The sequence below is a fragment of the Agelaius tricolor genome, unplaced genomic scaffold (genome assembly GCF_023055355.1).
Source record: "Agelaius tricolor isolate 1412-34295 unplaced genomic scaffold, bAgeTri1.0.p SCAF_11, whole genome shotgun sequence".
Lineage (NCBI taxonomy): Eukaryota > Metazoa > Chordata > Aves > Passeriformes > Icteridae > Agelaius > Agelaius tricolor.
Window position 1 is genome coordinate 2,215,995 of NW_027269271.1, and position 27,294 is coordinate 2,243,288.

A 27,294-nucleotide genomic window follows, 5' to 3' on the forward strand; every position below is an offset into this window, starting at 1 on the left:
GCCATCCCGCCCATTCACTCACCCCTCTGGCTGCTGGGGCACTGTGCAAAGGTCTCCCATGGCTATAAATAGGCAGAGAGGTAGGCCAGGAGATGGGGAGATGGGATGGGGACAGGCAGGGAGCCAGCCCAGGCCGGCATCTGGAGCTCTCGCCGCCTTTGTGCGCACGGGAGGCGCGGTTTGTCCCGGCCCCAGGTTTGCCCCCTCAGAGCCTCTTTTGGAACCCAAAACCCCCTGACTGCCTCCTGGAGGTGCTGCAGGGAGCTGGGGCTGCCCTGTGGCGAGGTGTCCCCCTGGCTCTGCTGCAGGACACGGAGCCACGTGCTCGGAATAGCTCCGTGCAGACGTGGCCTGCGGAGATGAAATGTGGCTCTTGACCGATTGCGAATAAATCAGGGTCAGGAGCTTGAGTGCTGGCCAAGAAACCCAAAGGGATAAAATACGGCCTCTCTACAGACTGTTAGCAAACAGCACGTGGGCTGAGATCTGCTGGATAAATTTATGCGCTGTGAATTGTTCACCCAGCTGTAGTGGAGGGAGGGATGGATGGACCCACGGAGAACTGATAACCATATGTGGTGGACATGCCTTTGGTGCTGACCTTTAGAGGGTTCAGCAGGGCTGGGAGGTGCCATGGTGACGTCTTCTGAGGGATGCCACCAGCAGGGAATGGGGCACACGTGTTGCTTGATGCGAGGGAGGGGGATTCAGGCTGCCTCTGCTCTGGGAGACAGGCTGGCAAAACAAATTACTGCTCCTGACCTTGGTTTGCCCATCGTGTCATTTGACATGGATTGAGGGTAAATACCAAGATTTTTGCCTCTGTGTTGTCGTTTCCAAGCTGGAGGGACTTGGCCAGCCTGAGAGCTCCCATTCCTGGTGCAACCCATGGAGATCAGTTTAAAATGGGAGGTGGTATCAGGGCAAAAGTGAAAAGATGGGGGCACAGAGCCTCCAGCACCCACTGTCACCCATTTCTAGTGAAATGCTGGGAGCTGGCGGCACCGGGGGCTGCTTCCTCTCTCTGGCCCTGAGCTCCTTGTAGCCACAAAGGGGAACACTGGCTTCATGTTGGGATGAAACAGCCTGGTGGCAGAACCAGCTCCAGGCAGGCTGACTCAATGAGACTTTGGGCTCAATTCAGCTGCTTTAAACCAGAGAGATGGGCCTGGCCCCAAAACACAGAGCCAAGCAGCCTCATGCTTGTCCAAGCTGCAGAGGAGCATGAGTGGTTTGTGGCTGGTCCCTCCTTTCTCTAACCAGGCGTCTGCTTCCCACCCTCCACCCTGGGATGTGTGCATGCTGTCATCTGATGGGACTGGCTCATATTTGTGTGTCAGCATCTTATACATCCCCAGCCCAGCCTGCTGGGGTGACCTGACCCCCCCCATGGGTACCCTGGCCTGGTATGGGGGCCCCTGCTCTGTCTTCTTGTCTCATTTTACCCCAGAGCTTCAGTGGGAACCTGAACTCCCCCAGCTGTGATTCAGAGAAATGTGGAGAAAAGAGTATCCCTGTTTTGGGGGGGAAAAGCGTTTCTCCCTGATGCTGGGTTAGTCCTGCACTCCAGGGCTGGCTGGGCAATCTGCCTTCCCTGGGCTGCAGGGGATGTGGAGGGGAATGTGAGCTTTCCCTGCTTTCTGGGATTTGCAGCATTGTTTTGAGGGTGGCACATGGGAAAAGAGGCTTTTTCAAAGCTGGGCATCCCTGGCAGCCTGGGAATCCTCACTGGGAGGGACCAGTGGCTGTCAGTGCCCAGAGTGTCTCCTGCACTGCTGCAGCAGGGTGATCCCCTGTCCTGCTGCTCCATGTCCCACCTCCATGGCTCATCCATCAGCTCATCCATCAGCTCATCCCTCACCCCCTGCGCCTTTGCCTCGGGCTGTGACTTTTGACACAGGCAGGACACATTTAACAGTGTGCTCTGAACGCTTTGCAAGTGGCCACCGGTGGGCTGGGAGCTGTGGGGCTGTGTCACAGCTCCTGCTGGAGTGACACCAGGGCTGGCATTGCCATCCCTGTCCCTGTGGCAGCTGGCAGAAGGTGGGGGTCACCATAGGCTGGTGGCTCTGTGTGCGAGGGTGAAGGGTCCCCGCCGTGGATGTGCAATCCACTCATCTCATTTGTTCTCTTCACATTTGTTTAGGCTTCATCAGGGCAAAACCCAGCAAGTTTTTAAGGCTGTTTGATCCATCCAGGGGTCTTTCCTTTCTCCCTGTGGCAGTTGTAGATTTTCACAAAACCTTTGAAGGAAGTCTCAGATAAAACCCAGAGCAGTGAAATCAGGGTGATGAAGCTTGGATTGGATGTGCCTGTTGCTTTTGGTGGGGCAGCTTAGAAAAGCCCAGCACTGCACAGGCAAACCCTAAAGATGTTGTAGGGGTCCCAGTTGTTGGTTTTTCTGGGTCTGGATTGAAGGCACTTGAGATGATAGTTCATGTTCAGACTCAAGTGTTTATTATTTCTTATCAGTGAAACAGTCTCACTACTGTGAGTTCTGCAGCCTTTCATTAGGAAGGCACAAAATGCCAACATTCTCTTGTTACAACGTCTTTTAAGACTAAACTATCCAATGAAAAACTGATACCCAGATTATTTTCCCTTTTTACCCAATAACTGATCCCAAAGAGCCCCTAATGAGGACTTTTCTGCCCAGTTACAAAATGCCACCCAAACCCATGAAGAAGAAGGAAGAAGGAGCATGAAGAAGAAACCCGGGATGACACCCTGTGCCCTCCATCTTGCTTTCATCCACAACATACTAAAAATCCCAAAACCTCAATTTCTCACCCAGTGATACACCTACACTGCTCTCTATAATCTATTGCACACTTTTGTGGATTCCAGTCTGTCTTGAAGTCTGGGAATCTTTCTCCATGGATGAGGGTTAGAGTCAGTGCTGCCCTGGGGGTCAGGGCACCCCAGAGCAGGCAGGGAAATATTCCCAGTGCCCTGGGTTTCCACAAGACGTTTTGAGGGAAAACCTTTAATTTTTTTCATTTAAAGGATGTGATTCAGCAACAACCTGTCAGTGGGTCAGGTCTAACCTCCTACCTGGACACATTTCTGGCTGCTGGGGGTGGAATCTGTGGCATTGCCACCCTGGCAGTGGGTTCCCATCCCAGTGGCTGGGAGAGCCTTCTCCTGAATGAAGGCTTTGGGATATCTTCTGCGAGGGGTTCGCAGCTAATTGGTACAATCAATATTTGTTTTGCAAATGCAATTGGAGGGAAAGAGGGATTGAGAGCGCCAGAAATTCAATTGACCTGTAAGAACAGATACGGTGTAAAGGGAATCCTTCCCCTGCCAAGCAAATATTTAGAAAGGAGAAGCAATAAAATGAATAAGCAACAAAGTAATATCCTGCCTGCACGGCCGAGGGAGGCTGCTGGGAAGGGCTGCTGCCCCCGATGCTGCGATAACCCTGAGCAGACGAGTGGCAGGAAGCTGTTTCCTAGAGAAAGCATGTTTGCTTTTGCCATCTAATTCATCAAAAGCTCATCCTGCTGCCTTGGCAGCACTGGGACCTGTCTCAGGTAGCCTGGCAAGCTGGGCACTGTCCCTGTAGCCCTGCAGCTATGACTGTGGCATCAACCCGGTGGTGGCACAGGGGACAGGGGTGTCCCTGCACCCTTGGCCCCTCTTGTAGGGGTCTCTGCTCTTTGCTGCCACCTGCTCAGCCTTCTCTGGTGATGAGAACACACTGGGAGGGTTGTGGGTGCTGTGGGATGTGAGGGGTGTGTGGGAAAGAGCATCAGTAGTTCCTGCCTGGAAGGACATTCCGGTGCCTCAGCACTCATTGGTGTGAAAATACAAACGGTTAAGGGAAAAAAAAAAAAAAAAAAAGAAAATAGATGTTTTTTAGATCAAAAAGCTCCAGAAAAACATTTTAGGTCAGGAGTGGTGAGATGGCATCCAGCCAGGGCTTTGGCTGGATGGAGCAAAGCACCCGAGTCCCTCTTTGCCAGATGGCTCAGCATCCCTGGGCACAGCCCTGCAGTGTGACTTGAACTTAGGCTCGTGGCTGAATTTAAAAATCTCTGTGTAAAGCTAAGATTTTTCAGAGAAAAATACCTCATGCACACGTATATGTATATACACACACACACACATATATATGTATAAAATAGAGCAAGTAGAACAAAGGAAAATAATTTTATGGGGAAGCTCTTAACCAGATCCAGTCCTGAGCATCTTCAGGCCACTTTGGAGCCTTTTGAGCATCTTCCCCCAGTGATGGACGTTGACCCTCCTGATTGGTGTCAGGATCTGAGAAATCTTGTCATTTACTGGCATCAGTCAGAGCCTTTTCTGGGGGCTACTGGAATCACCTTGAAATGCATTCACTACACAGAAGTCAAAGAGAGGTTTGGATTTGCATTGGTGGATTGCTGAATTTTCAAGAGAACATTGACTAAAAATGTGAACTTCCTCAGACTGAAGAGGAAAAAAGCTCTAGAGAAGCTCAAGAAAATTTTGAACTCTTTATAGTCAAATTTTCCTGAGGTTTTATCACTCTTATTGTAAGACTGAGCCCCTCTAGGATGCTCTGTACCTCCCAGAAGCTGATGTCAGGCCCATGAAGGGTAGAGCTCTGATTTTCCACACGTGAGATGTCATTTGGGAGCAGATCTCTTGCAGGGATCACGGAGGATGAGCTGCTGGACTGGCTCTGCATCCACAGACCACTGATGGCATGAAATGCCCCCATGTACCCTCATCTGTTATCTCATCCCTGCCTCAAGTGCCAGGAGGCTGCAAAACACACCCCAAACATTTGTTTCTCCCATCCTGAGAGCACACACCAGGAGACAGCAGCAACATGAGCTCAGTGGAGCGAGGAGGGGAGAGAGAAAAAAGATGGCTTAAATTTAATGTCTTTGCAGACAAGTATTTCCATTCATTCCAGAGCATATTCCTCTGGCATTTCCAGCATGCTTGTTTAGCTGAGCAGTTAACAAACTTCATGGAAACACATGTTATAGTGCTCTCTAGTGCACGGAGCTATGTATGAAGGATGATTCTTCTGAGATATCTCCATGCGAGCGCAGCTTTTGCTCCGGAGCAGCCCCTTAGCCGCAGCAGCTGCTTCCCATTGTGGAGATGCTGCTGAGTGAGGGGGGGGAGGAAAAAAAACCCCAACAAAACCTCAACCCCATCCCAACAACCTGACAACACACGCAGATGATATTTATGCAAAACCCTGCGCAAGGGTGAGGGAAATCAAAGATAAGGCAAGAAATAAGCGGGGCGGGCGAGCGCTATCTCCCTGCCCGGCGCGCTCCCGCCGATCTCTGTTTGCCGAGCTGCTCCGAAGCAGCTGCTCCCTGTGTCCAAGTGAGTTTACTCTGTTTGGCTTTTATACAGCCCAGCGATTTTTATGGCCACCGGAGCGCCGGGAAGCTCCACAGGATATTGGCCGCCTCCTAATGAGAATTTGCCGCGTCGGCACGTCGGGCGCAAACAGCCCCGGTGAATGTTAAACGCCTGGGAAACGGCAGCTCCTGCAGCCCCATCCCTGGATGCTCCCAAAGCCCTTGGGGGGAACGTGGGGTTGCTGTTTAATAAAGGGAAAGGCAAGCCTTGATTGTAGCCTAGGAGACTGGAGAGCAGCCGAGGCTCCCGGCTGGACCCTGCGCACCCGCACTGGCCTCGGTGCGGATGCTCCAGGAGAGCCTCGCAAGGCCAGGGGAGCACTGGGGGATTTGGGGTTTGGGGGGTCCTAAAGGTGAGGTTGGACTTGAGGGTCCAGGCAGGTGTTGAACTCAGTCCCCTGGATTTGCCTGATTCCTTTGGAACCTGTTGGTAGAAAGGTGGAGGTGAATTTGTGGTCTCACAAGGGAGCTGGGGCTGGAAAGGACTGGAAATCTTCTCAGTCCTTTTTCTGCTTGGAGCAGGGCTCACTTGCATGTGGATCAGGTTGTTCAGGGCTGGAACCAGTAAAGAATTGGCTGTGCCCAAGGAATGAGATTTCTGTTTAATCGGAATGCTCTATCTTTCCTTTGTTGTTTTGGTTTGGGTTGTTTTGGTTTTTTTTTTGTAACTCTCCGTTTGAAAATCTGAATGGAAAATAGAAAGGTTTAATTTTGGTTTGTGTCTGTATTAATTTTCCATCACAGGAGGTTTATAAAAAAAAAAATCAGAAACAAATATAATGACTTGCAAGAGGAGTACATTAATCTGGAGCAGAATGAAAATAACTCCTTCCCCCACGGTGGTACAGCACGTCAAAAAACCAGCGTGTGTGTAAAATCCCCAAGGGGGTAGGAAAGCCAGCCTGCAGGAGGTTTCAGCCAGGATATCTTTTTCTTGGAAAACAAACAAACAAAAAAAAAGAATAGTTTTCAAAATCTTCACATTTTTACCCACAAAATGAATGACACGAGCAGCGTTTCCTTCTCTCCTGGTTATTCCTGCCCCGCTCACAAAGCCAGCCAAATCGGGGTGGTGGCGGCAGCAATGGCACATCCTCTTGCTCCTGGTGACTTTGCTTTTCCATCATTTGCCTCTCCATTAATCTCAGTACAAACAAAGGCTCTGAAGAGACAAGCTGAAAAGCTCCTGGGGGTACGTTTAAATCAGTCCTTTCTAATAATGTCTGTCGACCTCTCTGTGGAAGCACTGCTCCCCAAGGAAAGGACACGGAGCTGCGGCAGCGTGCTGAAATATGGTGGGGTGTAATTAATTCTGACCTCTGGCTCCCGCTCACTCACTCTCAATATTAAATTTGACTAGTGATATTGTGGTTTTTCAATTATCCTTGTTTTCTTGGGGGCATGGTGGGGGGGGGATGAGGGGGGTCGCTGCTCAAAATTCAGCTTGGTGGGAGATGCATTGCTTGGATGCAGGGCTGCTGGGCTGGATGGGATTGATCCTTGGGTTGGCTTCACTGGGATGGCATTTGGGCCTGGCTGTGGGATTGTGTGTGCCTCTCCCCCTCCTATCTGTGCCTCTACAACCTGGTTCTTTATCAGTGCTGGAATGGGACCAAGTCCCTGTCTGATGCTGCACGCTGTTATTGAGGATGGGGGGACACAAAAAGAACAGGTCTTTAGGGAAGTGGGGAGAAAAATCAGCATTTTGGTCTTGGCCTTCTGGCCTCGCTCAGGAGATCACTTTCTGACCACTCCTGCCATCAAGCACAGGATTTTTATCAGGCTCCTGGAGGGGGGACAGAGCCATCAGCAGCTGGAGGACCTTGTTGGTGAAAGTCTTATTAGTGTGTCCTTGATCAGAAATGGAGCAACACAGAGCAGCCTTGGAAGATGTGCACTTGCTCCACCTTTTACTTGGACACAGGGAGGGCTGCTGGTGTGTTTTGGCAGCGGCTGCTCACTGGGAAGGCTTCGTTTGTCTGTTTACTTAACCCCATCATTGTAGCAGTGCCCCTGCCGTGGTCTCTGGAGGGTCCAGGAGGTGTTAAGTGACCACTTCTGGACCCCATCCAGGAGTCAGGGGCGAAGGTGCCCTTTCCTGGGAAAGCTCAGATGGTTCCCATGTAGCAGAAGGAGGGTTGAACAGCCCAGCATCACCCCCTCTCCTCTGCTTCCCCACCTTTCCTCTCTGCCAGCAGCTCCCCAGCGTGTCCCTCATCACTGGTGTCCTCTGCCAGGGAGCAGGCCCTGGGGGGCACCTGCTCAGGTCCTTGTATCAGAGCAGGAGCCATAGACCCCATAATTTAACCTCTTCAAAGCCTCTGGGTCCCTGTGTGGGGCTGCCCCCTCCTCCACACCCGATACTGGCTCTGCCTTTGGGAGCAAGCTGTGCTTATTGGCATCCTCTGCCATGATGGGCTCTCTGAGAATTCATGGCATAGTGGGATGCTGGATGGGGTAGAACCCCTGGGTTAGCACCCTGAGAGAGCTGGGTTAGGTGAAGAAAGGCCAAAAATAGGACTCTCAGGCTTCTCCTCCCTTCCTTGCTCTCCTGGCCTCTCGGAGCATACAGCCACCAGCCAAGTGAATCAGTGATTCACCCCTGGTGAATCTGCCAGAGGCCAGATCTTGGCTTTTTGGGCTCCCTGTTCCCTGTTGGCAGCAGCAGCTCAGCTGAACCCTGGGGAGAACTTGCACCCCAGGGCCATGGAGGCGAGCTCACATCAGCCCCTGGGGTGAAATAAGCCCGTTTCAGCTCGGTTGCCATGTCCCCTCAAAGTGTTGGAAGATGCATTCAGGCAGCAGGAATGAGAAGGGCTTGAGCTGGGGGGGAGGGAGGAGAAGGGAAATTAAAGGAGAGGGGAAAAGAAAAAAAAAAAAAAAGGAAAACGCCACTTGCTGCAGAGCGAGCGAATTCTCCAATAAACCTGAATCTGCTGAGAATACATTTTACAAACATGCAGCGAAGTTGGCTGCTTTTGTTTGGGCGTTTGTTAAGCATTAACTAAAGAATGCCATGGTCCAGCCTGCTCGGTGTGAAACCTAATTCTCCCCCTTTCTGGAGCCATGGCATGGAGTGCTCAATTTTTTTCTCTCTGTAGGACTGCAGCCTTCTGGTACTCCAGCCAAAAAACACTCATATTTTAGCAAGCTTAGCCCCGGCCCCGTTGCCAGGCAGTAAAGCGAACACTTGTCCGCCTCGGGGGGGAGGGAGCTGGGAGACAGGGAAGGGTCAGGAGAAGAGCCCCGGGGAAAACATCCCTCCCCTGTCCCACCAGAGAGCTCCCTGAGGGCTTGGGGTGCACAGGGAGGGAAGTGAGGGCGGCTGTGGGCACTTTCCTCCATCAGCTTGGGAGCCTGCAGACACAGTGTGGGTTTGGAGGTGATCCTTGGTGTGGAGTTGCCCTCTGGATGGTGCTCCCCATGCCCAGGATGTGCCAGCCTGCTCTCCACAGTGCTGAGATGGACTCAGCTCTTTCTGAGTCACTCCTGTGGTGTCAGCATCCCTCCTGCCAGGGCCGAGGATCCACGGGGTGCGCCATGGCTGCAGCTGGGGGATACCCTCACTGCCACCATCCCCCTTGCTGCTTGGCCATGGTCCATGCCCTCTGCCTCCTCCTTTGGCTCCGTGAGCAGGGACAGGGTGATGTGAGCCCAGCAGCAGCGGGGCAGTGGCTCATTCCCAAGCCAGGGGTGCAGGGTTGACAGCAAAGTGGCATTTCTCCACTGCCAGCCTCTCGAGGACCGATGGTGATGTCCCCCCTTGGGGTGAGTGGCAGTAGGTGAGAAGATGACCAAGTGCCAAGACAGCTCAATCCAGAGTCCTCACTCCCTGTGGCTCATTGCTGGCACTCACTGCCAGCCTCCTCCTGCACCCCTTGGGCTGATCCTAGCCTCATCCCCATGCCAGGATCGTGGCCTTGGTGGGATTCATGGCTCTGAATGCCAGGCTGCTTGGAAGCAAGGGCAAGGACCATTCAAGGTGAGGGTGTTGGAGGGTGATGGCACTTGGGGGATAAGAGCATTTGCAGAGTAAAAACATTTCGGGGAGAAGGCATTTGGGTCAAAGATCCAAAGCTGCAGCCAGGCCAGGCTGCAGCTCCCAGCACCTCCTGACGGGTTGGTCAATGCCAGTTTAGTATTTCCTTGTGCCTCTGTGCCCTTCAGCACAGAAAATTTAAAATTCTCGGCATCCAGGATTCCATCCGGTCAGGACCTGCTCAGGCTTCTCCTGAGCTGTGATCACAACATGGGGTGAGTGGGGCAGGTGTGTTGGAAAACCCAAAACTCACAACAGGGGGTGAGCGGGGCAGTTGTGTTGGAAAACCCAAAACTCACAACATGGGGTGAGTGGGGCAGGTGTGTTGGAAAACCCAAAACTCACAGCATGGGGTGAGTGGGGCAGGTGTGTCGGAAAACCCAAAACTCACAGCATGGGGTGAGTGGGGCAGGTGTGTTGGAAAACCCAAAACTCACAACATGGGCTGAGCGGGGCAGGTGTGTTGGAAAACCCAATATCCCCGTGCATGGTGCCAATGCAGGGTCACCCAGGGGCTGCCCTGCCCCTCTCAGCCCATTCCTGGAGCAGGCAGGGAGGGAAGCAGAGCTCACCTTCCCTGCAGCCCCAGCCCAAAGCTCCGCCATTGAGATTTGTCCGTCACGATTCAATATCGGTGTCCCCGCCCCGGGAGGCTCCGCGGGGCCGTCTTTGTATGCGGGGCACGCAGACAGACAGACAGCAGCCGGGAAGCGCCCGTCAATCACAGCCCCTTTCAGCCTGTCACCCCCACAGGAACGGGGAAAGAGGCGCTGGTGGCTCTGCTGGAGCCAGGGCTGCACCCCGGCCATCGGGAGGGGACACGGGATGAGCATCCCAGAGGTGGCTTTGGCCCTGTGCTGGTATTTTTTAGGTTTGGGTGATGCTGAGTGGATGGGAAACCCCAAAGAAGAGGTCTGGGATGCTTTGTTGGGAAGGAGGAATGGGCATGGAGAAGTGGGGCTGCGTCCTGGGGGATATGCCTAACGCCGACAGAAATGTTGAGCTTTTGGAAATGCCCAAATATTTTGCTTCAGGATTTTCTTGAAAGCCACCACCAGTCCCTTTCAGCTTCAAAACTGCAGCTTGTCATTTCAAAAGAGACCTAAACTTAAAAAGCATAAACAAAACAAAAAAAACCAAAGATAAAAAAAAAAAACCCAACCCTAGCAAGAATATTCCAAGAATAGGAATATTTTTAATATCAGACACAAGAGGATGTATGTAGTGATAAAAATTGCTCACATCACTATCTTTTTGTTCCAGTTCCTCCTAAGTTGAGTGTGTTGGTTTTATTTACAAATTCTCACTGTCAGTGCTTCAGTGAGGTGTTTACTGAGCTGCTGGTGATGCTGAGTGGATGGGAAACCCCAAAGAAGAGGTCTGGGATGCTTTGTTGGGAAGGAGGAATGGGCATGGAGAAGTGGGGCTGCGTCCTGGGGGATATGCCTAACGCCGACAGAAATGTCGAGCTTTTGGAAATGCCCAAATATTTTGCTTCAGGATTTTCTTGAAAGCCACCACCAGTCCCTTTCAGCTTCAAAACTGCAGCTTGTCATTTCAAAAGAGACCTAAACTTAAAAAAAACAAAAACAAAAAACCAAAGATCAAAAAAACCAACCCTAGCAAGAATATTCCAAGAATAGGAATATTTTTAATATCAGACACAAAAGGCTATGTGTGGTGATAAAAATTGCTCACATCACTATCATTTTGTTCCAATTCCTCCTAAGTTGAGTGTGTTGGTTTTATTTACAAATTCTCACTGTCAGTGCTTCAGTGAGGTGTTTGCTGAGCTGCTGGTGCCAGCCTGGTTCTCCACCAAGCATCCCAATCTCCCTGTCTGGTGCCCTGGCCAGCTTCCCACCTGCCTAAACAAACCCAGTCAGGCCTGACTTAACTTTGGAACCATAGGTTATGGAGGGAAAAAAAAAACCCTACTGAGAACTAAAGCATCCCTAAAATGCCATAAGTGAAGCAGGAGAGAGCTGGGCATGGAGCTGAAGGTCCCAGAGATGGAGGAAAACCTCTGTGGATCTAGGCTGGTGTGTCTCACTCAGGCTAAAATGTTAAATTAATTGCTGGAGTCTGGGTCTCAAGGGTACAGCCTGATCTCAAGGGAGCTGAGACACCAACAGGACCCTTTGCTGTCTCTCCATTGCTACCTGTGGTTTTTTCTGCCTGTGACCTTTTAGTGCCTGAGGTCTCAGTTTATTGTGTGTTTATAAGGAGCTCTTTTAGGTTTTATGGGGGTTTCTCTGCAGCTCACATTGCCCAGGGATGGGGGAGTCCTGCACTGGGCAGTGAAAGACACCTGGACTGAACAGCATCCCTCAGTGGGAGCTGCTTTGGAAATAAAGTCATTTATTCAGCGACCTAGGAATGGCTTTCAGTGTCTGATATCAGGCAGCCATTTACCTAAATCTCACACCTCCCTGCTGTGCAGCATCCTTTGGGCTTGGAAACATCCACTGCTGGGGTGGTGCTGCTGTGCCTGGTTGGCAGAGGTTTGTGGCTCTCTAATAAGTGCCTGGGAAACAAATTTTGGGCACATTTATTCCTGGAGATTAGCTGGCAGTAATGTAATATCTTATCAATATTTTATTACTGAGAGCAGTTGGTAATCCCAACAGGTAGGGCTTAAACATCATTTAAACAGGATGAGAATGTGTTGCCAGACGAATACAAATAGCCTCCACTTTGACATAAAAGAGACATAATTAAAGATGAAGTGACTACAGAAATATTAATGCAAGCCAGTGTATAATTGAGCTGGAGGAAGAAAAAGAATGACCCTTCAGAAGGGATGCTTTCAAGGGAATGCACCTCCCTCTCTTCACAGGGCAGTCACAGGGATGTTGGAAACACATCTTAGGGACAGGCAGTTGTAGGTAAACTTGGGGAATTAATGCTGAATGTAGAAAAATAAAAGCTACTGATGGCAATTATGAATTCCCTAACCTGTACATTTTATTTGATGTTTTCCCACTTTCTATGGTGATGACAGTGTTTTATAAAAGCTTTATAGCACCCCTTTCCTATTTCTTTGGGAATGCTGCTTTCTGCTGAGCATGCCCAGGATTTGGCTGGCACGGGACGAGTGTTGCACCAGACCCTTGTGCTTGCCAACACTGTTTGGGAAAAACCTGGGAGGAAGAAAGCACTTTTGCAAACAATCCCCATTTTCTGGTGGTTTTCCCATGAGGGTTTTGCATATATCTGGTCCTCTGCTTCTCAGAACGGGGCTAGTTCAGCACATTTCCTATGTGGGTTTTAGGAACAGCCAAAAAAAAAAAAAGATGGGGTTGAAAGCTCGGAGGTAACCTCTGCAGGATATGTGCTGACTTTTGACTTCTCTTTCTGGGCCAAAGTCACCAAGACAGGGGAATAATAATGTCCAGTTCCCACAGATATTTCGGACAAGGCTGGGTAAACAGTGGGGTTTTTTTTCTATGTGATGTCCAAGCCAAGAACTCAAATATCTGGGTGTGGCAAAGAGGTTCTGGTTTGATACCTTCAAACATCTCTGTTGGTCATCCCATTTACTGAAAATATCTGGGCCTAGGGCTAATTCCAGGTGCCTCTGAAGCCAACACTGATGCTGCCACCTCTGCTCTTCTCACCTCAGTTTCCCCAAGCTGTAAATCATTGATCATTCTCAGTAGGGACATTTAAACTGGGAGAAAGAAAAGCTCTGTTCCAACCTAAAGCGTTATTGCTGTTGTTATTATTATTGGCTTTTAAGTCTAGAGCCAGAGTCTTGAAACCTGGGAACAGTTTAATTAGGGATGCCTCAAACGCTGTCACATCAATGTCAAGGAACAAGCTGAGCTTTTCCTTTTCCTTTTGACACATCAAGTCTTCAGTCTGGCACTGGCCTTAACCCCAGATTTGCTGTCTTGGAGATTTTTATGATCTATTAGACATTCCTGATGTGTTTCTGATTTTTATGCTATGATCTTTATTATGAAATTCCTGATTTTTATGATCTATTAGACATTCCTGATGTGTTTCTGATTTTTATGCTATGATCTTTATTATGAAATTCCTGATTTTTATGATATATTAGACATTCCTGATTTGTTTCTGATTTTTATGCTATGATCTTTATTATGAAATTCCTGATTTTTATGATATATTAGACACTCCTGTATGTCTATTCCTGTGCAAGTGAGGATGGGGCCAGAGGGATGGGGTGGTTTGTGGGTGAGGGAGGGTGAGGATACTTTCTGTGGGTGCTAGTGGAGAGGCACAGATGAGCTCCCTGACCCCACTGCTGTCTCCAGCATCTCCTTGGGTCTTGGCATGAGCTGGAGGGAGGTGACAATGGGGAGTTGACTGGATAGAACCCATGTGGAACTGATGCTGTCTTGTGCTGGTGCTACCTGGGCTGGGTTTGATGCCTTTGTTTTCTGGGCGTCGGGTTCTTCATCATTTGCCCACATTTACAGTAAGCATCTGGTGAGCCCCAAAACTGCTAAAGTTGACCCAAAAGCAGCATCCCCCATTGGCACTGGATGACTGTGCAGCACTGAGAGCACGTCCCTGTCACTGCAGAGAGCCAGCAGCGCTGTCCCCAGCCCCTCAGTGCTCCAAGGGGGTGACACAGCACTGCTGTGCTGATCCATCTCCCTGTTGTGGTGTTGTCAGGTCCCCAGGATGAGGTGAGAGATGAGAATTGACTCCTAAGTTCTCAGAAGGCTGATTTTTTATTTTATTTTATTGATAAAATAAATCAATGATTTGATTTTTTATTTTATATTATATTATATACTAAAACTATACTAAAATAGGAGAGAAGATACATCAGAAAGCTAGAAAGGAATGAATAATACAAACCCGTGACTGACCAGAGAGTCCAACACAGCTGGACTGGGATTGGTCATTGAGTAAAAACAATTCACATGGAACCAATCACAGATCCACCTGTTGGTAAACAATCTCTGTGAGACCATGTCTGGATGGGCTGTTTGGGTCCACTCTGGACCATTGACAAAAGGGTCAATAGTCTGTGGGCTGTTGACCACAGTCCACACAAATCTTACATAGACGAAAGCAAAATATCAGAAGTGCTCTTCTCCACGTGGTAATGTTCTCTCTTTATTCCAAGAGACACATCAGATGGACAAACACATAGAAAAAGAGACTGTTCCCCAGTACAACAAACCTCCAGAGCACATTCCAAGCAGTCAGATAATTATTGTTCACATTTCTTTTCTGAGGCTTCTCAGGAGAAAAATCCTGTGAAAGGGATTTATCATAAAACACCACGGTGACAATCTCCCCGCCATGGCTGCCCCGTGCCTTGTCCCAGCACCTGCAGGGCGTGACAGTGGGCTGGGTGTGGCAAAGAGGTTGTGCTTTGACACCTTCAGACCTGTCTGTTGGTCTGGGTGTGGCAAAGAGGTTGTGTGTGATGATGGTCACAGGGGTCTCAGGTTGAGGGAAGAGATGAGGATCTGACTCCATATTTCAGAAGGCTTGATTTATTATTTTATGATATATATTACATTAAAACTATATTAAAAATAATAGAAGAAAAGGTTTCAGCTCAGGAGGCTAGCTAAGCTAAGAATAGAAAAGAATGAATCAACAAAGGTCTGTGGCTCGGACAGAGAGAGAGCCAGCTGGGCTGTGATTGGCCATTAATTCCAAACATCCACATGAGACCAATCACAGATGCACCTGTTGCATTCCACAGCAGCAGATAACCATTGTTTACATTTTGTTTCTGAGGCCTCTCAGCTTCTCAGAAGGAAAAAATCCTAAGAAAGGATTTTTAATGAAAAGATGTCTGCGACAGTTGTGCTTTGACCCCTTTAGATCTGTCTGTTGATCTGGGAGTGGCAAAGAGGTTGTGTTTTGATACCTTCAGACGTGTCTGGGTGTGGCAAAGAGGTTGTGCTTTGACACTTTCAGCCGTGTCTGTTGGTCTGGGTGTGCAAAGAGGTTGTGCTTTGACACTTTCAGCCGTGTCTGTTGGTCTGGATGTGGCAAAAGGTTCTGCTTTGATGCCTTCAGCCGTGTCTGTTGGTCTGGGTGTGCAAAGAGGTTGTGCTTTGACACTTTCAGCCGTGTCTGTTGGTCTGGGTGTGCAAAGAGGTTGTGCTGACCCCTTCAGACCTGTCTGTTGGTCTGGGTGTGCAAAGAGGTTGTGCTTTCACACTTTCAGCCGTGTCTGTTGTTCTGGATGTGGCAAAAGGTTCTGCTTTGATGCCTTCAGCCGTGTCTGTTGGTCTGGGTGTGCAAAGAGGTTGTGCTGACCCCTTCAGCCGTGTCTGTTGGTCTGGGTGTGCAAAGAGGTTCTGCTTTGACGCCTTCAGCCGTGTCTGTTGGTCTGTCCGTCCCGCAGGCTGTTCGCGGTGAAGTGCGCGGGCTGCCTGGAGGCCGTGGCGCCCAGCGAGCTGGTGATGCGCGCCCAGAAGAGCGTCTACCACCTGCACTGCTTCTGCTGCTGCGTCTGCGAGCGGCGCCTGCAGAAGGGAGACGAGTTCGTGCTCAAGGAGGGGCAGCTGCTCTGTAAGGGCGACTACGAGAAGGAGCGGGAGCTGCTGAGCTTGGTGAGCCCGGCTCTGTCGGATTCTGGTAAGGGACTCCCTGGCTGGTCCCGCTGCCAGGCCCCTCCCAGGGCTCTGGAGGTAGGGTTGGGCTCGCTGCCCTGAACTTCTGCCCTTTGGTCTGAGGGGATAAGCTCTGTAAGGTCCTCCAGGCACCTCGGTGGTGAGGGCTTGAGCAGGGAGCTCAGCAGCGAGGGCTGGAGGATGCTCTGTGTTCCATCCCACCTCATAAGGCTCATTTCTGGAGGAGTTTGTGCTCCTGGCCTGTGCAGCTTCCCCAGATGTGGGAGGGAGAGCTGGCCACTGACTAAACCTTGAGCTAAACCTTTGTCCCTGCCCTGTGCCTCAGTGTCCCTGGCTGTCCCTGCTCCTGTCCCCGGAAAGGCTGAGAACAAGAAGGGAGCTGCTTCTGCTGTAGTCACCCCTTTTAATAACAAGGGGAAACTGAGGCACAGAGCTGAAACATGAGCTGGCAGCAGGGAGCCTACAAACCTTGTGTCCCCAGCAGCTGATGGGCAGAGCCAGCCTGCTGACCCATCATGGGGACACTGTGGGGACACTGCAGAGCCAAGGGGGCTGCAGGAGAGGTGGCCCTGTGGCTGGAAGTGGGCAGGGGGCCAGCATTCTGCTCCAGCCAGGGTGTCACAGCCAGGTTAGATTGCCCAGAGCATCACCAGCATTAAAATATGTTATCTGCACTCAATGCAAATTAAACCTGAATGTTTCCCAGGAAGACAAAGCCCAGCGCTGGGGAGTGGGAGGGTGGAAATGATCTGATGATCTGCTAACCAAAATCCTCAGGATAACACCATCCCCACAGAGCCCTGCTCCTCAGCAGTCTCTCAGTTCCCCTTAAAATCCCTCACTGGGGAAAAGGCTGCTTTGTGGAGGGAAAGGATTTACCTTGGGAATTCTCTGCTCTGGAAAATGCCAGCAGCTGTGGTAGGGGGCAAGTGGGGCTGTCTTTTTCCTGCTGGAGCAAAGCACTGGATTTAAAAAAAGTAGAAATCAAGATTAGGAGTGTGTTGTTAAAGTGTGAAGCATGGACACAACAAAGCCTGGTGCTCTCTGTCACTGGAATGCTGTAACTGGGAGAAGATTTGTGAAGGGATAGGGGTGGTTTTCATAGATAGGGAGGAAAAATTGCCCAAAGCCTGTATTTCTCTTTAATATCGAGAGAAAGTCTGCTTTCTGCAGTGAAAGCCCCTCTGTCCTGCAGCACTGCTTGTGTGGGTTCTCTGTGAGCCCTGCAACCCTGCTTGCTCAGGACAAAAAAGTCCTCCCTCCTTGCAATTAACAGTGGTGATGTTTAAAAATCAGAGTGATTCCATGGGAGGAGGTGGCTGTGGGGAGCTGGTGAGTGATGGTCCAGCACTGGAGGATCTGGACAGGCAGGAGTGCAGGAGGACCCAGCCCACTGGCACTGGCTCTTCCCTTAGCCCTGGGAAAGTCCTTAACTGATTGAAAAATTACTATTTTTTCCTCTGGGATATACAAACCCTTTTCAGTTAAAATAGGAACCAATGAGGAAGAGAAAGCAAATCAGCCACAATGGTTTGGATTTGTTCCTAGTGGGGGAGAAAGGCATTTGGGGAAAGGTTGGGGAGCTTTTCCTCCCCAGCCACTCATCAGCCTGTGGTCCAGCCCCACTTCCAGCAGCTCCAGCCAAACCAAGAGCCTCAGCTTAGCAAAAACCCCCAGGGGAAAGACTTATTTTGGTGGAAACTCCAGCTGAGACCTGAGGGATGTGAAGGGCCAGTGTGGGAGTCAAAAGGGCAAGGCAAGCCCTTGGCTGATCAGAAACCCAACCCAAAGCCCCTGACATGGCCTGGCAGCCTCTGACTGGGGGGTCCCGGCCCTTGCCATCTCCCCACAGACCCCATAGCTTGTCCCTGGCTGCTTTTGGTGCCTCCCAGCTTTGTCTTGGGACATTGGGGACAATGACACAGCAGGGACCAGCCCAGGTATGCATCCCCCGTGGATGCTCAGTGTGTGGTGGCTTCTCCTCCCCCCAGACCCAGGAGATGCACAGTGGTGTCCAGGATTTGCAGAGTGGTGCCCAGGAGGTGCACAGTGATGTCCAGGAGGTGCAGAGTGATGTCCAGGGGATGCACAGTGATGTCCAGGTGATGCAGAGCGGTGCCCAGGAGATGCACAGTGGTGTTCAGGATTTGCAGGGTGGTGTCCAGGGGATGCACAGTGATGTCCAGGGGATGCACAGTGATGTCCAGGAGATGCAGAGTGGTGTCCAGGAGATGCAGAGTGGTGTCCAGGGGATGCAGAGTGGTGTCCCCTCTCCAGATGCCCCTCACCAGCAGCATGTGATGAGCTCCTCCAGCCTCTTCCCTGTCCCCCCCTGGCTGCTTTGAAGCCCCCCAGGCTCTCTCCTTCCCTCCCTGCCCCCGGCCCCCGCACACCAAGGGCCACTTTATGAGAAAGCAGAGATAAAAAGCGAGCCATATGTTGTCTGTAATCTCCCAAACCCTCGCTTCAATTACTGCCTCCCCCGAGCCTCCGCCGCCCAGCCTGAGTAAACAAGCCCCTCTGAAAGAGGACCCTGCTTTCCAATTAAAAACGTCCTAACGTTCCTGCTCTCCCTAAATCCTCCCTGGGCGAGGAATGTCCCGGCCCCGGCGGCGGGATGTGGGCTCGGCAGGTCGGAGCGGGGGCACCAAGCCCCACAATATCCACAATATCCACAAGATCCACAATATCCACAAGATCCGTGGCCCCGGCCCCTTCCCAGGTGACGTCAGGGCAGCCCCAGACACTCATTAATTTCTCCCCCCTCCTCAGTGGGGAAAGGCTTGAAAGGGAGAGTTAATTAAAAGTAATACCCCGCCAAATCCGGCTTCGCTTTTCCTTCTTTCCCTTTGACACTGGGAGGGATTTGGGGAGCAGGTGTTGGTGGGGGGAGGGCTTGGAGAGGCTGCTCTGAGCGGGTTTTCCCCCTTGGAGAGGGTTTTGAGCATCATGGACCTGATGGAGCCTATGAGCCTGTGGCTCTGCCCCTCCTGGGCTGGAGAGGAGTGGGGTGCTGACCTCATGCTTGGGTGGTTCATGGACCAGTTGACATTCCTTCTCCCATGATTTGTAAAAATCTCTACCTTTCCATCAAAATTAAACTCCTTCAGCATTCAGGAGAGCCAGCAGCTTGGCAGAGCAGGGACCTGGCACTGGGAAGGAGGCAGCAGCAGCAGCAGCAGGAGCCCCTGCTCAGCCCCATCAGCTCCACAGCCTGGGCCTCCCTCACTGGGGTTCTCACACCTGCTCCAGTGTGGCATCCCTCGGGCTGGGACATGCAAGGAAACATCAGTTTGTCCTTCCTGTTGGTGTGGGAATGTCGTGGGTGTGCTGTGAGCAAGAAGGGAGCTGGAGCAGCAGCAAGGCTCTGGTTCCTGGGGGCCAGACCCAGCTCCTGGCTCTCTGGGGACTACCAGCACAAAGAGCTCTCCCTGCCCACTGACAGGGAAAGGCTCCTGGCTGGAACCCAGGAGAGGGCCCAGCAGTGTGGAGAGGAGAGGTAACTGATGCCTGAGAGCTGCTCCTCTGGGATCTTTGCCTCCCCTCAGCCTGGAGATCTGCTCCTGCCTTTCCTCATTCCCACCTGGGCTGCTGTTGGATTGAAGCTTTCCTGCTGTGTGGGATCGATGATTAGCCCTTGCCATGGGGTTTGACCTGGCCTGTTTTCCCCAGGAATTACCCTGAGCCAGGCTCACACTCCCTGGTACATCCCCCTCTCCCACAGCCATGGCAGCCCTGGCATGGACTTGGGCCAAGCACAGCCTTGCAGAGCCCCATCCATACCCAACCAGCACCTCAGCTCCATTAGCCATTCCCAGATGAACACTGAAGGAGCTTTCTGGAAAAGGCTGTGAGTGATTTACAGCTAGCCAGAGGGAAGGTGCTGTCAAACCTGCATCACAGCTGAGCAAGCAAGGTCATCAGCAGGGGAGGTGCAGTAAATGAGGAGAGCTGGGAAGAGGCACTGTCCACTTTCCTGGAGCAGTTCCTGCCCTGAGTGGTGGAGAGCAGCAGGGAGATCCACCCCAGTGCCTGGGAATGCAGTGGGGCAGCACATCACAGTGAGTGCCTGAGGGGTGAAGGCTGAAAGACCCTGGGTTTCTGTCCAGGGAGATTTAAAACTCCACAGAAAGAAGGAAATAACAGGCAGAAAGGTGCCCCTTATATGTATGAATAAATATGTATGCCCCTTATATGTATGAATAGAAGTCTGTGCTCTGAAGGGAGTTGTCCTCCATGGTAGAGCAGGTCAGGAGGTGTTGGTGAGGGGTCTTGGCTAACACTTTGCCCTCTCTGAGCATCCTTGCCCACCCATCACCCTGACCTCCCCAGCCTGGTCTGCCTGGGCAGAGGGACCCAGTCTCTGTCTCCACCTGGGTTTGGGGACAGCCCCAGGGGCACAGGGGCCCTTGACAACTGCTGGCCCCTCACCTGGATGATGTGACCTGTGTGACTCTGTCCAGATGTGTCCCCAGCTGTGGCCTGGCTGGAAATTCCTGTGAAGCAGGCAGAGATCTGGCTCTGGTGGAGGGAAAATCAGCTGTCCCAGGGTTTCACATTGCAGCTGCTCAGACTGTTGGGGAAAAGAAGAACCCAAAACCACATCTGCTGGCTGAGCAGTCACAGGCTTCAAGTGCCAGTAGCTCTCCCCCACTCCCAAACCTCAGCTTCTCACATACTCAGAACAAGATCCCCACCAACACCAGCTTGTTTTAAATCTCTCACATTATTTTGACCATGCTGGAGATGGTGTGTGCCGCCTGTTTTCTGTAAGGGACCTGCTTTTGTTTCATCCTTAGGCAAAAGTGATGATGAGGACAGCATCTGCAAGCTGGGCCAGGCCTCGGGGAAGGGCTCTGAGGATGGGAAGGATCACAAACGGCCCAAGAGGCCTCGGACCATCCTGACCACGCAGCAGCGGAGGGCGTTCAAGGCCTCGTTTGAGGTCTCCTCCAAGCCCTGCAGGAAGGTATGGGGAGAAGAGCCCATGGCCAGCTCTTGGGGATGTGCTGGGTGCTGAGCATGGCCTTGCCCTGGCTGATCTGACCCTTCCTGAAAAGCTGAGTGGGCTGAGATGCAGCCCCACATTTCTCTTCACAGAGAAAAGCAAGGCACAATTCTTCCCAAAAATATTTCTGGGGTTCGCGTTCTCTGAATCTCAGAGAAAGAAAACACAATTTTTATCATTTGCCTGTGTTTGTGCAAAAGTAGAATGCAACATGGAGATTGTTTACCCAAAGTGATGGTGTTTTGTTTCCTTGGCCTGTCAGAGCCAGGACTGTGTGTGTGTGTGTCAGGACTGTTGGGTGACAGTCACAAGAGTCTGTGCAGTGTGAGCAGAGTGAGTGCTTGGCAGATTCAGGTTAGATGTAATGTATATAGTATAATAAAGTAATTAATCAGCCTTCTGATAGCCATGGAGTCAGATGCATCACTCTCTCCCCTGGCTGGGGCCATCCCAGCATTGCCATGCTGAGGGAACACTGTCCCTGTTCTCTCCAGGTGCGGGAGACGCTGGCGGCAGAGACGGGGCTGAGTGTCCGTGTGGTGCAGGTCTGGTTCCAGAACCAGCGAGCAAAGGTGGGTACCAGGGCTGCCAGCACCCATTGCTGCGGCTCCCTCCCTCCTGGCTTTGGCCAGGGCATGGTTTCATTCTGGTTTTTCCCCTTTCCTCTCTCCCAGATGAAGAAGCTCGCCAGGAGGCAGCAGCAGCAGCAGCAGGACCAGCAGAACACGCAGCGCCTGAGCTCAGGTACCCCCCTGCCAATTCGGCTTTCCCCATCTCCCAGCCCTCTCCAGGCTTCTCAGCCGAGCTCAGCCGCCCAAAAAGCAGCAGCCAATGATCTTCTCTGGATGTTATCTTGCAGCCCAGACGAACGGCGGCGGCGGGCCGGGGCTGGAGGGGATGCTGAACCCCTACACGGCGCTGCCCCCGCCGCAGCAGCAGCTGCTGGGCATGGAGCAGAGCGTCTACGGCTCCGACCCTTTCCGGCAGGGGCTCACCCCGCCCCAGATGCCCGGAGACCACATGCACCCCTACGGTAGGGCTCTGGGGATGCTCTCTTTGCCCTCTCACCTTCAAAGAGATGCTGGGTTGTGGTGGGGTCGCCTCACTCCTAAATGCCTTGTGCTACTGATGCCTTTTAGGGCTGACCTAAAACCAGAGGCCAGACAAAAGAATAAAAGCAGATATTTACTGAAGGGCCTTCAGGTACATTAAGGGTAGATAGATGAAGCCTCCCCAAGGGGCTACACTCAAGATGGACAATGGTCCAGCCATTTTTCAGACAATTATAAATTTGTCCATTTACATATCAGGGGTTAATCCTCCAATTACAGCTTCAGGTAATGAAGTCATATTCCCCCCATTTGCTCCTCTCCATTTCACTTTTGTTCATACTTTTCAGGGCCTGAGGCTGTAGGGTGTCCTTGAGTTTCAGGCCCAGAAGGATCATTTTTCTGACCAAAATGTGAGGACAGCAGCCGACACTCTGTATGGAGTTCAGAGCTATACACTGAAGCAGTGCAAGATTTGAAAAACACACAGCTGAAATCCAAAGGCATCACTAGAAAAGCTGGGGGTAGCAGGCACTGTGGAGGTGCTGGAGCAGGCTCTGAACCCTTCCTGTCCCTTCCTTGCTTCCCAAGGTGCCGAGCCCCTCTTCCACGACCTGGACAGCGATGATACCTCATTGAGCAACCTGGGGGACTGCTTCCTGGGCACAGCAGATGCAGGGCCTCTCCAGGCACGAGTGGGAAACCCCATCGACCACCTGTACTCCATGCAGAACTCCTACTTCACCTCCTGAGCCCAGCGTGGTCCCCCCAGGAGGGGCCGCAGAGCTCCCAGGGTCGGGAGGGAGGGAGGGAGGGGAGCAGCTCTGCTGGGATGCTGTCAAATAATGTTGTAGCTTGGGATTCCCAAGGAGAGAGTTAAGTTATGGGTTGCATAGTTTCATGTTTCTCTTAGGAGCCTAGGATTAGGGACAGGAGTGGTTTTTGCAGCTGGCTGGTGGATTTTCAAATTTCAGACGAGGGACACGAATTTCTCGTTTCGGCAGGGGGTGGGGGATTCTCCTGTAAGAGCATCCCAGCGCTGTATCCCACCTTTAGAAAGAGCAAACTGCTGATCTTCGTGGGGAAAGCCTGCAGCATCAGCTGGGCTTTGAAATCTGACAAGCTGACAACGCTCTGTGGAAACAGGAGAGGAACTCTCTGTCACTGCAGAGTTTGGGCTTTTTCCCCTCTGTTCCCTCAACCAGTTTGAGTGCCCGCTGCTTAAACGTAGGGACTTTTTAAGCTAGATGTTCCCATGTGAATATAGAGAGCTAGAAACCCCCAGCATTGTCCCTGAGGATGGGGCTGTGTGTGTGGATGTGTGTGTGTGTGGGCACGCGCGTGTGTGCGTGCAGAGCCGTGTGGCTGGGAGTGCAGCACTGCACGGCCACACCTGCCAGATTGTATCAACAAAAAAAGTTTATTTCTAAGTCTATCAGAAATTTACTGTACAGCAAAAGTAACTTTATTTTCAGTGTGAACCATATTTAAGGAAATACTCAATGCACTTAAGTTATAAGAGGAAATAATTTTACTTTTTATAAACGTTATGTTTTAGGTTGCAAAAGCCCAGTGGCAGGGAAGGAGCATCAGTTCATTTCAGGCAACAGGTTTGGGGTTTGGGGTTGGTTATTTTCGCTGTTCTCAGGTTGCCCCACTGTTTTCGAGGGGCAGTTGAAACACAGAGCAGAGCTGGCTCCAGAACCTGCTTTTGGCCAGCAGATTGATGGGACAGCGTGGTGGTCATGTCCTGTCCCCACTGCTGGACCTGTCCAGGGGCTCTGTGTGGCATGGGCGTGCTGGAGCTGGTGGATCCCAGCCCACTGGAGCTCAGCCATGCTTCTCCACATCACCTTTTCCTTCCCCAGCAGGTGCCAGCCTGCCCCCAGCAGCGACCCCATCCCATATCCTCCAGCCTGGGTGCTAGGCTGGGCTGAGCTGGTGTCCTGGCCCTGGGAAACGCTGCAGCCCAAGCCCCCCCCCCTCAGGGGAAGCAGAAAGGAGGGACAGCCCTGCCTTTCATCCCTGGGGGACCTGGGGGGAGTTCTGCTTGGGGTGGAGCTTGCAGGTGGCCCTCAGCTCATCCCCACTCTGGTTTTCATGCGTTGTGTCCTTTTGTGCTGCTGTTCACAAACGATGTAAGCGACAACCCCGTAGAGAGAGACGTGCAAGTGACTGTGAGGCTCAAAACAAAACACTGGCTGGTCACTGCCATCCTGTCTGACACTGAATGTAGCAGGGCCTGGAGATGGCTGACCCGGCGGGAGGTGCTGACAGCACTGTCAGAAATCACGCACCCAGATGAAATTAAAAAAAGACAAAAAAAAGTTCTCTGTTAAAAAAAAAAAAAAAAAGAAAAAAAAAAAAAAGAAAAGCCTGGTATTTTTTTTCTGGTGTTTTCTTGTGTGGTTGTGTCCTCTTGATTGGGAGAGGGAAGGGTTTGAGGCGACTCCAAAGGAAGCAAGGTCTTGGGTAGGTTGAGAAGGTTTTGCTTGATGGGTTTTTGATATCAAATATTCACAGAATCATAGAGCCCATCATGGTGTGGGTTGGAAGGGACTTAAAAGACCATCCAGTTCCAGCCCCCTGCCATGGCCAGGGACACCTTCCACCATCCCAGGTGGCTCCAAGCCCCATCCAGCCTGGCCTTGGACACTTCCAGGGGTGGGGCATCCACAGCTTCTCTGGGCAACCTGTACTAGGGCCTCATCATATTCTGTGGTCTGGAAGTAAACTGGCTCCTGGAGTGTCCTGGAAGGTGAGACAGCTGTCTCTGGCTCCCACCCAAGGTGGCAGAGAGGAATTTTCTGGGGGTCTTCACCAAGCTCTCACCTGGCCCAGCCCCTCATGAACCCCAGCCCTCCACGTTTGGACCATGAGCAACTCTATATCAGGACTGCCTTAAAGGTGTGGGTGGGTGTTTCCCAAAGGGAATTGCTCTTACAACAGCTCCCAGACACAGAGAGGTTCCACAAATATGCCAGCAAATGGGGATCCACATTGTTGTTCAAAACAAGGTCTGCTCCTTCCTGCCCATCATCAGTCCCTGCTCTGCAGCTCCTGTGCTAGGAAATGTTTTCTAATTCCAACCTGCAAAAAAAAAAAGTCTAAAATGGCATGACTGTAAGAAGAAAACTTGTCATTTTTATTTCCCGAGGTGTGAAATAAAGAGCAGCCCAAGAACAGCCTGGATGCCTGGGTTGGTTTGGGGTTTTGCTCTGTCTCAAGACAGCAGCAGGGAAAGGGGTTGGACTTGTCTTGTGGTGGACAGATTGGGGAAATTACAGCTGGGGGTTTCTCTAACACCAGGCTTGGTGGTCTTGGAGAAATACTTGGCTGGTGAAAAGAGGGCAGATCTGGATTATAGGGGGTGTGGAGGAGCTGCTGTGGCCCATGAAACCAGCATGATTTGTAGGATCAGCTCTAGGCAATGGCTGGGTTAACACCACCCAGGCTTGCAATGTAAAATAGGTTTCCCTTAATGGTTATTGAAACTGCCTCAAAAATTCCTCTCACTTGGATACTTCTTAAAACATCATGTTTAAATTTGTGGGGTTTTGTTATTAATGTTTTAAAGATAAAAGGTTTGTCTTCCCCACCTACAGCTATTTCCTGTTTGAAAAATGCTCAGGTGCATCAGCCTGGTTTTTCATCAGCCCAACTGCCAATTTACACTTGCTAAATTGCTTCCCCCAAATAAAACCCCCCATGTCATACAGACTGGTTGCCTACTTTAAAAATCTTGCAAAAAATGTAGTGACACCCTATAATAACAGTCTCTTGATGCAAATGTTAGTATATGTATAAAATGGTTACATAGAGCATGTAATTTTGGGAAAGGATCAGAATTATGGATGAGGGCAGATTTTTGTCGAGCAAAATCAGGAGAATTCATGGTTTTAACCCTGTTCTTCTGCCAGTTGGCCCAGGGCTTGACACAGGCCAAACATGAGCCCAGTTTGCAATCTTGCCATGGAGTAGCAGATGTGGGTCCTCCTGTCATCTGGATTTCATATCCTCCTGCTCCTTATTTCAGGGTGTGGATGGATCCTGCCAAAGCAAAACTGGCTGGCCCTTATCTCCTGCAGGTGGTGGAGTCACTGCACGGCAGGTGACAGCTGGGTGGGTTGTCAGGTGTCCCTTGCTTTGTCCCCTTTTTGTGGGGCTGCTTTGCCATGCTGTGCTCCGTGTCTGAGCCCACTCTCAGCTGGGGAGTGGCTCCCTAGGACAGGTGACTCCCCCTTTGTCAAAGGCAGGAAGAAAAGAGCAAGGTCTGACGTGCACACAGGTTCTACCTTGCTCTCCAAGGCAAGGGCAATGCCAGGACCGGGCTGGGAGCTGACCTTTGTGTCTCTGGTGCCTCCAAACAAAGCTGCTTCTGTTCAGGCTCTGCTCCTGGCCAAGGAGAGATCAAGTCAGAGATTACTTGTCAGTTGAGGGCACTGATTAGATGATACTGATAGGCAGCCAGCTCTGAGTGATATTATGTTAATTAACTTGCTCTTTGTGAATGGGCAGCTCAGGAGCTCGTGGCAGATGCAGCCTGGAATGAAAATCAAAATGGCATTGGCCAGAGCTGGCTGGGTTTGCAGCTGGGTATTTGAGCCTTGCTGGTGTTTTCAGGTATTTGTTGGAGACTTGTAGTGCACAGACAAAGGAGTTGGAGCAAGCAACCTTCCTGGAAGGATGTGACCTTGCTGTCTAGGAAAACCAACTCTGGTGAAGGGCTGGAGCCTTGCCTTGCTCTGAGTGCCCTGGGCCAGCATGTGACTGCAGTCAGCAGAGCTGGGCTGGCTCCCTCCAACTGGCTGTGGGCAGGAGGAGCCCCCAAACCCAGCAAAGGTGCAGTGGGGACACACACAGGGGGAAGCCCAGGTCAGGGCCAGCTCTGCAGCCTCTTGCTGCCCTGGGAGTCTGGGGATGATTTCTGGTGTGGTGTGGGCACGGCCTAGGAGAGAAGAACCTGCAGGAGAATTTCTTGTGTGTCCACACCCCTGGGTCATCTCTGTGCATGCAGGAGGTGGAGAGGGCCCAGATCCCAAGGAATCCATAGACAGGGTCCTTTCCTGGAACTGGACATGGGAGGTGACAAATTCTGGGGTTTTTTGCTTGTTTTTGTTTGGGTTTTTTTGTTGTTGTTGGTTTTTTTGTGGTTTTTTTGGGGTTTTTTTGTTTTGTTTTTTTTTTTTTGTTTGGTTTGATTTTTTGGGTTTTTTGTTTTGTTTTGGTTTGGTTTTGGTGGGTT

General features: G+C 51.3%; 1 protein-coding gene across 1 annotated transcript in view; it reads left to right on the plus strand.

The window, feature by feature from the left end:
• Window positions 1-24,423, plus strand: part of LMX1A (LIM homeobox transcription factor 1 alpha) — a 47,419-nt gene extending 22,996 nt beyond the window's left edge. Inside the window, exons 5-10 of the mRNA XM_071435639.1 lie at window positions 15,764-15,996; window positions 20,792-20,961; window positions 21,495-21,572; window positions 21,675-21,744; window positions 21,860-22,033; window positions 22,641-24,423. Coding sequence (XP_071291740.1) covers window positions 15,764-15,996; window positions 20,792-20,961; window positions 21,495-21,572; window positions 21,675-21,744; window positions 21,860-22,033; window positions 22,641-22,801 — 886 coding nt within the window. The 3' untranslated portion in view covers window positions 22,802-24,423. The remainder of the gene's footprint in view (window positions 1-15,763; window positions 15,997-20,791; window positions 20,962-21,494; window positions 21,573-21,674; window positions 21,745-21,859; window positions 22,034-22,640) is intronic.
• The last annotated feature ends 2,871 nt before the right edge of the window (window positions 24,424-27,294 follow it).